General features: G+C 37.0%; 1 protein-coding gene across 2 annotated transcripts in view; it reads left to right on the top strand.

Annotated features, from left to right (window-relative positions):
* The window catches only part of VWA8 (von Willebrand factor A domain containing 8), a 442,786-nt gene that overhangs the window by 270,275 nt on the left and 159,795 nt on the right, over positions 1 to 12,716 (top strand). For both annotated transcript variants that reach the window (XM_072617119.1, XM_072617120.1), the window contains 2 exons: positions 9,548 to 9,656; positions 10,308 to 10,446. In XM_072617119.1, the coding sequence (XP_072473220.1) occupies positions 9,548 to 9,656; positions 10,308 to 10,446 (248 nt within the window). The remainder of the gene's footprint in view (positions 1 to 9,547; positions 9,657 to 10,307; positions 10,447 to 12,716) is intronic.

Genomic DNA, 12,716 nt, shown 5'->3' with positions numbered 1-12,716 from the left:
CAGGAGATTGAGTTGGGCTCTGCCATTAACTGGGAATGTGACTAGACAAATCATTTCAACTCCAGCCTTTAGTTTCCTCATCTATATAATGAGAGCATTTGAGCTCTGATATTCTCTGTTTCTAAGATTTTACTTTTGAGAAATATTCAGGATTCATTGCTAATGGCAAAGGGATATGTTATTGGGTTTGGTTATATTTCTTGTATTTTTTTCCTCTTTATCTTCTTTACTTTCCATTCATGTGTTATATTATGGAACAGTTTTAAAGTTATTTTTTCTACCATTAGCTATATTATAACGTGCTTGGCAAAAAAAGCAAAAAAACAAAAAAGGATATCCAGTGCTATATAAGACTTCTACAAGTCAAAAAGGAAATTATGTAGGTCAATGATTTGTGTATCTTTTCCTTACTTCATCATACACTGGAATGTGATAGTTTATCACATTTTATCCTGTCAGTGCCTCCATTGTTCTAGTCACCATCCGCCCTTTAAGAAACCCTACAATGTACAATTGGTAATGTCATGTGATAATATTGCTTTAGTTTTCTCCTCTGTAAAATATTGGAAGTGAATTAGATAACTAAACCCCCTTCTAGCTCCAAAATCGTTGATTTGTGTGACTGAGTTTGAAATTATTGAATTTGGGTAAGAAAAGATAAAAAGAAGATCTAGTCAGCAGTTTCAAGTGACTAGGTTCCTAAAATTCAAGATGCATGATGACAGAGGGACTATTCATCTTCATATTCCTCTACAGGGACCTAGCTCAGAGCTTTACACCCAGAAAGTGCCCTGTAAATATTTGTAGGAACCTCTGCTAGGGACAGAAGTGGGCTTGCATAACAACACTAGGGGTTAGAGTTAGCATTAAAAAGAATTGTTAGTTAATTAGGATAACTGAGCGGTGGAATTCCCTTTTAGGAGGAATCTTCAGAATGGAAAAGATATCCATATCCTGTGGATTTTAAGGGATATCTCCAATCAGAAGGAAAGAAATGAAGTAGAAATATTCTGCGATCCCTCCAGCTTTACATTTCTAAGATCACCATAAACAAATATTTTGGAGTAATGGAAAGATTGCGAATTGGTCTTTGGGAATTCACATCCATGTCAAATGCCATGTCTAGCATGAAAGCTTTGCTGGATGTACTTCCTACACTCTTACCAGTAACAGTCTTTCCTTTTGGTCTCATAATATTGTTTTACCTAATAAGTTATTATGTAGTGATATACACTGTATGAGAATATAGCATATATTATGATTATCTATGTGACATTAGCATCATCATGCTCATTTATATAGCTCTTTAAGGTCTGACATCTATTTTAATCATGCTCTCTAACAGCCCTGTGTAAAGGGTGCAGCTGTTATCGCTACTTTGCAGGAGGCAGCTGAGGCTGAGAGCTCGTTGGCACGGTGGTTAGCTGAATTCCAATCCTGTCTCAGACGCTCTCTGCGTGGCTTTGGACAAGTCGCTTCACCTGCATCAGCCTCGTTTTCTCCTCTGTAAAGTGGCTGTTGTAGGGATCCGTTGAGATGATGGATGCAGAGTACTCTGCAGACCTTCAAGTGCTGCGTCAGTGCTTCTGCTATTCTTGTTGTCATTGCTTTGTGACTTGTCTACAGTCAGACGGCTCATAAGTGAAACAGCATTTGACCTTGGTCTGAGCTGTCTCCAAGTCCAGCGCTCCACTGTGCCATTCAGCCTCTCTCTCTCACTCTCTCTACCCTCTCATGGAGGCTCCACAAGACCACGTCTTTCCTAAACTTTGTGTCTCCCACAATGTCTAGTATCAGTTTTTTCCCCTACATATTAGGCACTTAACAAATATTTGTTCCATGCATGCCACAAATGATCCTCGTATGAGAAGTGTGGAAGTATGGAAAATCATGAAATCTTAGGAGAGCTGTTGAACTGGACATTTTTAGCTTTCCTCTCCAAGATGGCACTCAGTAGGGAATTTTTGAGGCTCTGTCCTTTTTCCTAAAGAGTTCCATTGGGTTTTCATGAAAGCTAGTAATTCTTACACTGAAAGATATTTAAATAAATTAATAATAACAGCTATGACAATAACTTTGAAATTCATAATACCCACAAAAAGATATAAACCTTTTTCAAATATTTCCATTATCACATAGAAACAACTCTGGCAAATATCCAGAGAAAAACAGAAATTTGCCAGAACACACTCCCAAAATCTAAAATCACTTCTTTTTATGGAAACAAACTTAGACACATCCATCATATGTCATTTAGATTATGGACCCTTCTTTGTTGTGGTGTCTGTTCATAGACAGCAGTTTAGAATATTGCATGTACATTTAGAAAAGACAATTTTTCTTTTTTTCTTTAACCTAGCTCAGTGATTGTACTTATGTCATCATATAGCTGTTCACTTTTCTTTTGTTTAAGGGTTTCATTTGTCCTCCAGCTTTTGATTAAGATTTCCACAAAGGATAAGAAACATCACAGCATAGAAATTGGAGGCTGTGACAGATCAAGTGCCTCATAGTTTTATGAGATATGGATCGTGAATGACACTGAAGATGAAAAGTTGTACTATTTATAGTTTCTAAGTTTCATCTTCCTCCTCCCTGGAAAATCAAAGCCAGACTTATTCCTGTAAAGACTTTTGGCAGAGTGAAATAAAACAAGTGACAAGGTTTTAAAGCCATAGAAATTAGTTATTATTTTTAATTCCATGGGTATAAAAAAATTCAGTCTGATTAGATGCAGATAAGATTTCAGTGGAATTTAGAGTATTTCACATCAAGGTAATCAGTTTGGAGTTAGCCTGAATTAGTGGTGACTATATTATAAATCCCATACTGGTTGCCCACCACAAAATAATTGTTTTGGTCCCTGAGAAAGTTCCTCTTCTCATCAGCCTACTTACCAGAAGTGGGAAGAGATGATGACAGCCAAAGCCCCTCATGTTGATGGGGGAGCTTTTAATAAAAACAACATAGAGACTTCTGCAGCCCCCCATGTGGTAAACATCTTTGCATAATCTGTCTTTGGCTCCTGAAGTGGCACTTTGGCTGGCTTTGAATCTCTTTTGCAGCAGAGAAGGGTGGAGTTAGTTTCTAAAGTATCATGAACATCTATGTGTCTTTGTGATCCAACAGTTGCTGCCAACAATGCTTCCTCATCAAGTGGTTCCGGACTCTCTCTTTAGTCTTTGAATGTACTCTGCTATTCCAATCTAACAACTTGCCCAAATTATTTTTAGATGCCTGTAGCAATCTGTAATTTCCATGATTTTAAAATCATGACAGAGACCAACAAGATTTTTTAAACAGGTCATGAAAAGCAGCCTTCCCAGCTGGTACTAGCTATAGAGAATAAGAATCTCACCTTAGATTACTTTTGACATTTGCAATAGCTAAGGTAAAATCATAGATTTAGAGCTAGAAAGGATCATATGATCCAATCCCCTTGTTTTCCAGATGAGGAAACTGAGGACCAGAGAGTTTACTTCTCCAAGATCAGAGATAAATTGTAGGGCCATTATTGTAACATAAACTGTATGACTCCAAAGCTATGTTTTTTCCTAGTATGTCATGTTTCTTTCATACTCATAAAATATTTAAAATGTGTTTTAGGACCAACTCTTAATGTGATGTCATTAGGCTAATAAGTAAAGAGATGAAATGCCTTTATTAAACAATTACCATGTGTCAAGCAGTGTGCTAAGCACCAGGGTTACAAACACAAGAAAGCAAGATAGTCTTAGGAAAAGACGAAGGGGAAGCTTCAAATTGGAGAGGAGAGGAGACAGAAATGGCTGGTACAACTCTGGGAAATAAGTGCTGTTATTATCTCCATTTTACAGTTGAGTGACTTACCTGGAGTCATAGGACTAGTGTGTCTGAGACAGGATTTGAATGTATATCTTCTTGATTCCAAGCCCAGTGTTTCTCCACTACACCACCCAAAACAATGTAAATTTTAACCCAACTGTTTTATTAGCTGTTACTTGAACTCAACTTTTCATCATCCCTTTCTGTGCCTTTGCACTCTTTGCCCACAATGACTGGGAGATATTCCATCCTCATCTTGCAGACGTTCTTAAGACATGGAAGTGAGCAGAGAGAACATCTGAACCATGGAGACTAGTCTGCTGCACAGAGTTGGGTGATGGTAGAATGGTACATGTAGGTTGGAAAGATTCTGGGTATAGATATTGTGAATTAGAACTAAAATTGAAAAAGAAGAGGAGAGTAGGCTGGGCTGGTGCCTGTGGGAAACTATACACTGTTTTTAATGATCCTGAACATTTCCTTTTTTTTTTTTACCATATATTTTGTGCGAACATGTTCGTGTGACCTTCCCCAGTAGAATAGAAGCTCCTCAAGGGCAAGAACTCCTTCCTTCTTGTTTGTGCATTCTTGGCTCCTAGCACAATGCCAGGCATGAAGGAGACAATGAGCTTGTTGATTGATTTTGCATGATTTATACTAAAAGTGCTGAGATTGATATAACTCAATTCTTCCTGTATTATATTAATCAAAGCCACAGGTTTTGATATGGAAGTAACCTTCGAGGTTCTCTATTCCAACTCCCTCACATATGAGGAATTTGAGGCCTAGATTTAGTAGTAAAGATACTCTTTAAACCAAGGTCTCTGATTCATTACTTGCTGGAAAAGGATTTCTCATTTAGAATACCAATAGGTAAGGTAATGTTTATAGATAGTCTAAAAATTCCATGATTCTTAGCATCCTTGGATATCTTACCTACCACCATAACTGCATCAGTGGAAGTGATATGTAGTCACTGTAATATATTTACTTTTTTCGTTGGTTCATCACTTGCCATGGCCAAAAAATTCATCACCAAATAGCCAAGCTACTGGTAATAAGCCTTTCCATAATCTGTCAGTCAACTAACATTTATAAAGCACCTACTATGTGCCTGGCCCTGTACTAAGCATTAGGAATATAAAGAAAGGCTTAGGGCTGATGAACTTCTTAAGCTACAGAGACATGTGTATAATATTTCAAAGAGAATGCAGAAATAGTAAATCTGGCACTATTCCTTCACTTCTCATAGAGGAGTGGAGCAGAGGAGAGTGGGTGGCCTAATCACAATAACAAAATTGTGATGAATATTTACAAAGAGTTATAAACAAATGAACAATTTATTTTTGGATAGTTGGTGAAAAGACTAGTTTTTCTTTCCTATTGATAATATATATATTCTGATGAGAGATTCAGGTCATATGAAATAAATTAGAGTATTGGAACATTCTTTTTATTATTTTCATTCTTCTTATTCAAAATATTTTCACTGGTAAAGGGAAGAGCATAGTAATATTATACGCAGATTTAATTAGAATTGCATTTTTTCAGTCATTTCTAGACAAAAAAGTGTCCAAGCTTTATTTTAGCTGTTGGAGCTCACTTTACATATGGAAAAACAAAATTTGAGTGTCTTTTACTGTAGAGCAAATTTTAATATGCATGTGTGTATATATATACGCATATGTGTATATATATACACATGTGTATATATATACACACACAGACATATGAACATATATGTGTGTGTATACATACATATATATATATGTATGTATAATAGGTATATCTAGTATTTTAAGAATCTGAGCACTCAGGGCAGAGCCAAGATGGCGGAGTAGAAAGATGCACATATACTAGCTCAATCCCCACAACTCATAAAAGACCTGTAAAGAAAGACTCTCAACAAACTCTAGAGCAGCAGAAGCCACAGAACAACAGAGTGGAGGAGACTTCCAGTCCAGGGTGACCTGGAAGGCCTATGGGAAACGTCTGTTGCACCTGACCAACTTTGGCCATGCAGTGCGGCTCTGGGAGGAGGACACCAGCAGGCCACAGGGGCGAAATCCCCAGTCACAGTAGCAGCGGTTGGAAGATCCCTCAACCCACAGGCACCAAAGGTCAGTGACAGGGTTTTTTCAGCTGGCCAAGAAGGGAGAAGGTCTTTCCCATAGCTCCAGCCTCAGGTGGCAGCATCTGCCACATCGGGCAGGCTGCAGCAGCTTCCACAGCAGCCCCTACAGCAGCCCACATTCATTGTTAGATCATAAAACCTCTGGGGGCCCTGAGCTGCTGATTCTTACCTCAGCCCTGTATAGAGGCCCTGCCCCCATCTAATACTCCTAGAGGATTTGAGCACCTGATCTTTATCTCACAATGAATGGCGGCCCTGCCCCTGCAGCTTCACTGAATCTCAGCCCCCAGTGCTGACTTGGCATAACTGGAGGCTAGGTGGTTGTGAAGAGGAAACTCTATTAATACTCAGATTCTGGGCACAAAAATTTCTACTTGCTCCCAGACCAGTGTACACACTTGATTGTACCACCTTGAAGGAACTGAGATCTTACAGACCCCCAGAGTATACTCTACTCTTGACCAAGGACCCAAAAGTCAAGTAACTGGTTGGGAAAATGCCAAAAAAAGGGGGAAAAAAAGACTATAGAAGGTTACTTTCTTGGTGAACAGATATCTTCTCCCATCCTTTCAGATGAGGAAGAACAATGCTTACCATCAGGGAAAGACATAAAAGTCAAGGCTTCTATATCCCAAACATCCAAAATAAATATTTAATGGTCTCAGGCCATGGAAGAGCTCAAAAAGGATTTTGAAAATCAAGTAAGAGAGGTGGAGGTAAAATTGGGAAGAGAAATGAGAGAGATGTAAGAAAATCATGAAAAGCGGGTCAACAACTTGCTAAAGGAGACCCAAAAAAATGCTGAAGAAAATAACACATTGAAAACTAGCCTAACTCAATTGGCAAAAGAGGTTCAACAAGCCAATGAGGAGAAGAATGCTTTCAAAAGCAGAATTAGCCAAATGGAAAAGGAGGTTCAAAAGCTCACTGAAGAAAATAGTTCTTTAAAAATTAGAATGGAACAGATGGAGGCTAATGACTTTATGAGAAACCAAGAAATCAGAAAACAAAACCAAAAGAAAAAATGGAAGCTAATGTGAAATGTCTCATTGGAAAAACAACTGACCTGGAGAATAGGTCCAGGAGAGACAATTTTAAAATTATGGGACTACCTGAAAGCTATGACCAAAAAAAGAACCTAGATATCATCTTTCATGAAATTATCAAGGAAAACTGCCCTGAGATTCTAGAACCAGGGGGCAAAATAAATATCGAAAGAATCCACCAGTCACCTCCTGAAAGAGATCCAAAAAGAGAGACTCCTAGGCACATTGTAGCCAAATTCCAGAATTCCCAGGTCAGGAGAAAATATTGCAAGCAACTGGAAAGAAACAATTTGAGTATTGTGGAAATACAATCAGGATAACACAAGATCTAGCAGCTTCTGCATTAAGGGATTGAAGGGCATGGAATATGATATTCCAGAAGTCAAAGGAACTAGGACTAAAACCAAGAATCACCTACTTGGCAAAACTGAGTATAATACTTCAGGGGAAAAAAGGGTCATTCAATGAAATAGAGGACTTTCAAGCATTCTTGATGAAAAGACCATATCTGAAAAGAAAATTTGACTTTCAAACACAAGAATCAAGAGAAGCATGAAAAGGTAAACAGGAAAGAGAAGTCATAAGGGACTTAGTAAAGTTGAACTATTTACATTCCTACATGGAAAGACAATATTTGTAACTTGAAACCTTTTTTTCAGTATCTGGGTAGTTGGTGGGATTACATACACACACACACACATACACACACATACATACATACACACATACATAGAGAGAGACAGAGAGTACAGGGTGAGTTGAATAGGATGGGATTATATCTAAAAAATGAAATTAAGGGATGAGAGAGGAATATATTTTGAGGAGAAAGGGCTAAATGAAATGGGGCAAATTATCTCTCATAAAAGAGGCAAGTAAAAGACTTTTCTGTGGAGGGAGAAAGGGGGGAGGTGAGAGAGAAAACATGAAAATTACTCTCATCACATTCAACTCAAGGAAGGAATAAAATGCACACTCATTTTGGTATAAAATCCTATCTTACAATACAGGAAAGTGGGGGAGAAGGGGATAAGCAGGGTGGAGGGGGATGATGGAAGGAGGGAGCAATTAGAAGTCAACACTCTTGGGGAGGGGCAAGGTCAAAAGAGAGAATAGAAGAAATGGGGGGCAGGATAGGATGAGGGGAAATATAGTTAGTCTTACACAACATGACTATTATGGAAGTCATTTGCAAAACTACACAGATATGACCTATATTGAATTGCTTGCCTTCCCAATGGGGATGGGTGGGGAGGGAGGGAGGAAGAGAAGTTGGAACTCAAAGTTTTAGAAACAACTGTTGGGCATTGTTCTTGCATACAACTAGGAAATAAGAAATACAGGTAATGGGATATAGAAATTTATCTTGCCCTACAGGACAAAAGAGAAGATGGGGATAAGGGAAGGGAGGGATGTTAGAAGGGAGGGCAGATTGGTGACAGGGGTAATTAGAATGCTCAACATTTTGGGGTGCAGGGAGAGGAGAAATGGGGAGAAAATTTGGAACTGAAAATTTGGTGGAAATGAATGTGGAAAACTTAAGTAAATAAATTAATAAAAAAAAAATCAACCGTAATGGAATCAACTCAGAAAAAAAAAAAAGAATCCCAGCACTCATTTTAAATACCCATTTCAATGAATATCAGTGTGTACATTTTTCAGTAAACCTTTTAAAATTTAGTTAGTGTTTGTTTCCTGTTATTAAAAGATCCATAGAAGAGGTAGTTTGGGTTTTTTTCGGTGCTATTGACGAGATCACTAACTCACAAGTAAATAAATAATTTCTTTTCCACAACTTTGTCTATATTGAGCCTTTAGCACTGTAGCAAAAATGGATAGAGCACTAGACTGGGAGTCAAAAAAAAACCCCAAGGACAAATCCAATCTCATATACTAGCTGTGTGTCCCTAGGCAGGTCACTTAACCTCTTCCTCCCTTAGTTTTCTCAACTGCAAAATAGGGATAATAATACTTCTTATCTCCCAAAATTATTGTGAGGGTAAAAGAAGATATTTGTAAAGTGCAAAGCATATCCTAATACACAATATAAATGCCAGTGTTATGAGGAGAAGGAGGATATTGTACTGCTGAGACTACTGTTCCAAAAGGGATCAGAGTTAGGTATGGAATCTAAATATTTTGCCTGAAATTTGAAAATCTAGTACACTCTTCAGTTTTTCTGGATTAATCAGCCTCTTTGTATAGAACTCAGAAATACTGAGTGTTCTTTTAAACCAGAGAAATAAAGTTGAGGCAAATTTTACTAGTTTTGATAACTGAAGAAAAATATCAAACTGCAAACTGTTCATATTTGTCCCTTGTTTGTAAATAGAGCAGGCTATTCCTTTTTTAATTTCTGCAATGGAAGAATTTATTTTTCTTCCTTTTTATAGTATGTATGTAATTTCATTCTAGTAATGCAATGTCTCACCAGGGAAGTTATTTCAGTGTACACTTAGGAAAATACTTATTGAAAATTGATCTTGTCAGATGGTAATTGATTAAAGTGTTCTTTTCTTTAGCTTCCAAACTCTCACACGTTTACTTTTCAAATTTTACTTGATAGGTTACCACTGCCAGAGCAGACATTCATGGGCTACTGGACAATCAGTCAAACAAAAAATGGAATGCAAAAACTTTTGAGTCCAGCAGAAACTCATCTTATTGACATAAAGGTTAATTTTTCTATTATTTCCTCATTAAAACTTAGTTATATAATATCTGCCTATTTTCTGTGGAAAAATCAAAACAACTTTCAAAATTACTTTAATCTTGACTACAGCATTGTGTTTCCATGTACTTCAGCAAGTATGCTCCATATCCTCAAACATGATTCTATTTTCTAGAGACACTTGCTGACACTTGCTGGTTTCTAGAATAAATTTAACTCCTTTCGAGCATTGTGGAATGGGGATAATCAAGAGCTAGAGTTTGAAAAACCTTTCAGGCACCCAGGAGCATTTGGATAGTAGGGTCTTCTTTACTTGGACAATCACCTCGTTGATATTTGTCTCATTGGTAGACTACTCAAACTTCATAATTGAGGATTCTCAGATTGCCACGAATTAAGTACTTTATGCTAGATTAGTTATTTTCAGAGTATAAATACGTAAACTTCTTGTTTATTGGGTCTGTGTTCATGGTTCCTATATTTGGTCATGGTGTGTCATCCAGATCTAATTACCTCAGGGCAGAAGCAAACCATGATTTCAGGAATCAAATGTTTGACTATGAATTGCTTAGGTAGGCTGGAAGGCCCTTAAATTTTCTAGTAATTGTTGGTTGAAAATTATCATCAACTAAATTACTTAACTCTTTGTTAATAGGGTCCAGTGCATTTAAACTTCCAAGAATATCCTTTAGAGAGAAATGAAGGAAGGACCCTAACTTTTACTGAAGAGTGTGCTTCTTGGAAATTGCCAATGGATGAAGTTAACTTTGTCTGTGATGTTGGTGTAGCACAAGGTATGTTACTTTGTTCCTGTAATTTCCCTTTTTACGTTCACCGTCATGTGCCTTTTCAAAAAGAGATTTGTATAAAAATCGTCCTGTAAAGGTCAAGCACCATGTGATAGGTTTAATTATGGTCATATTTTACTTCCCAGTTAAATGTATTTTAAAACTAATTTTCTAAATCAGCCTAGCAACGTGATTGTATGAGAGCCACATAAGCACTGCTGAATATGTGTGTGTGTCTGTTTTTCATTACAATTGTAGCATGAAGTCCAATACGCTCAGGCATTTGCCAAAAATAGAAAAACAAAAAGGAGAAACATTGGATTCCTAGGCTGTGATTCCATTTTGGTGATAGCATGAAGCCTGAAGGCAAGACCTGCCTGGAGTAGAAAAGAGGAGACATTTGGGGGGGGGGGGGGGCAGTGGGGGCGGGGTAGGGATAGGAGGGCGTGAATTCTCAGAATTTAGACTTCAGGCTGGAGATAATAGACTTATGAGCTATAAAGAGACCAAGGTTCCCATTTGCTGAGGTTACTAGGAATCTAAATTACTTCAGTCATAGGCTATACTTTAGCCCATGGGGAGCCATGTTCCTAAGTTAGTGGACACTAAACATAAAGTTAGAGAAAGATCTGAAGTCAGTTACAGAATTATCACAGTTTTGTCATTATGACATGACAGATACACAAATAAAAATACTTCTCTTTGAGAGTGTTATTCTGAGTTTTCATTGTTTATCTGACATATATGATGGCATGCTGTTATTTATTTTTGTAAGATATAGGGCGTTGTTTTATTTTGTACCTTATTTTGGAGGACATATTAGCCAGTCATCAGGTGTTTATTAAGCATTTATCATGTGCTAACCGCTGTATGTAAGCAAATAGGTGCAAATATCTGAAGCTATATTATATAGATACCATCTGATGTCAAACTTTATTTTTAAAGTAAACTCCTCTAATTAGAATTAAGACCACTATCCTGAAGGTTGAGAGACCTGCTGTCTAGTCTGTGCTGCACTAACTTTTTATATAAACATGGGAAAATCATTTTGTTTCCCCTGTCTCAGTTTCCTCATACACATCAAGTAAAGGAATTGAACTAGATGTTTTCTAAGTTCTCAAATCTAATTTCTGAAATTTAATGAGTCTTTGAGTACTAATAGAAATGGTAGACTCAAGCAAGATGGATGATGATGGGATGAAAAGAAGTAAAGCTTGAAGGAAACCAGTAGTTATTTTCATATTTTTGTAATGATAGTGATACAGAGGAGAATCCCATGTATGTTAATAAGAAGATTTAATCTTTGGAAACAGAGGGAAAGATGTGGTTATATCTACATTTCCCCTTTAAAGTACAGACATGAAGTAGGCTTCCAGAACTTTGAGCAGTTCTGCTTCATAGCTGTTACCTAATAACTGTATAAGTTTTGTTGATGACTTTTTTAAAAAAAAAATTGTACTCATCTTGATATATTTTATTACATTTATTAACAGTCAGCATGTTTGTTATATTGGTGAGTTGGAAAGAGTGCTGTATTTAGAACCAGAGGACCTGAGTTTCAATTTCTAGTTTGGCACTTTCTGTCTCTTTAATTTCAGGCAAGTTACTTAGTCTTACTGTTTCTCAGTGTTCTGAACTGCAAAATAAGGACATTAGCTTCAGTGGTTTCTGAGGTTCCTTCTGACTTTAAATCTGTAATCCTATGAAATATGCCTGCTGTGTATATCAGCTCTATAGACGAACTCATGTCTGGTGTGGCCTTTCTGTCTTATTGCCAAAATGAATTGTGTGTATTTTTCCTTTTTTTCTTCTATTACCAGTGTTTATTAACTGCAAATGCATTTTGGTGCCCACAACTCTTTCATTCCAGATGTCCAGACTCATCCTCTCTATAAGGCCTTTCTTGAATCAGTTGTCTTAAGAACAGAAGTACTAAATAGGGTCATAATTCATTAATTTGATACTGTTCTTTCCTTTTGTAGGCAGTTTCTAGTTGTTAAACCTGAAAACAAGTCTCTGGAGTACTTTATTAACTAGAATATTACCTGATAATAGTACTTACTTGTGTCATGCTTAAGATATTTGTATTGAACACATATTTCATGACAGACATAAAAAATCTTGAGATTTCCCTAATTTTTACATGTTCTCCTATTCACTGCTCCCTTTCTCCTGCCATTCTGTTGAAATGTATATTACAAGATGACCTTTATTCTGAATTTTTACTGTGTCATTATCATGATTATGTCTGTAATCACTACCAGGAGTATATAATA

This window comes from Notamacropus eugenii, chromosome 6 (genome assembly GCF_028372415.1).
Source record: "Notamacropus eugenii isolate mMacEug1 chromosome 6, mMacEug1.pri_v2, whole genome shotgun sequence".
In the NCBI taxonomy this organism is placed as follows: Eukaryota; Metazoa; Chordata; class Mammalia; order Diprotodontia; family Macropodidae; genus Notamacropus; species Notamacropus eugenii.
Note: the sequence above shows the minus strand (reverse complement) of the source record. Positions and strands in the feature narration are given on the sequence as shown.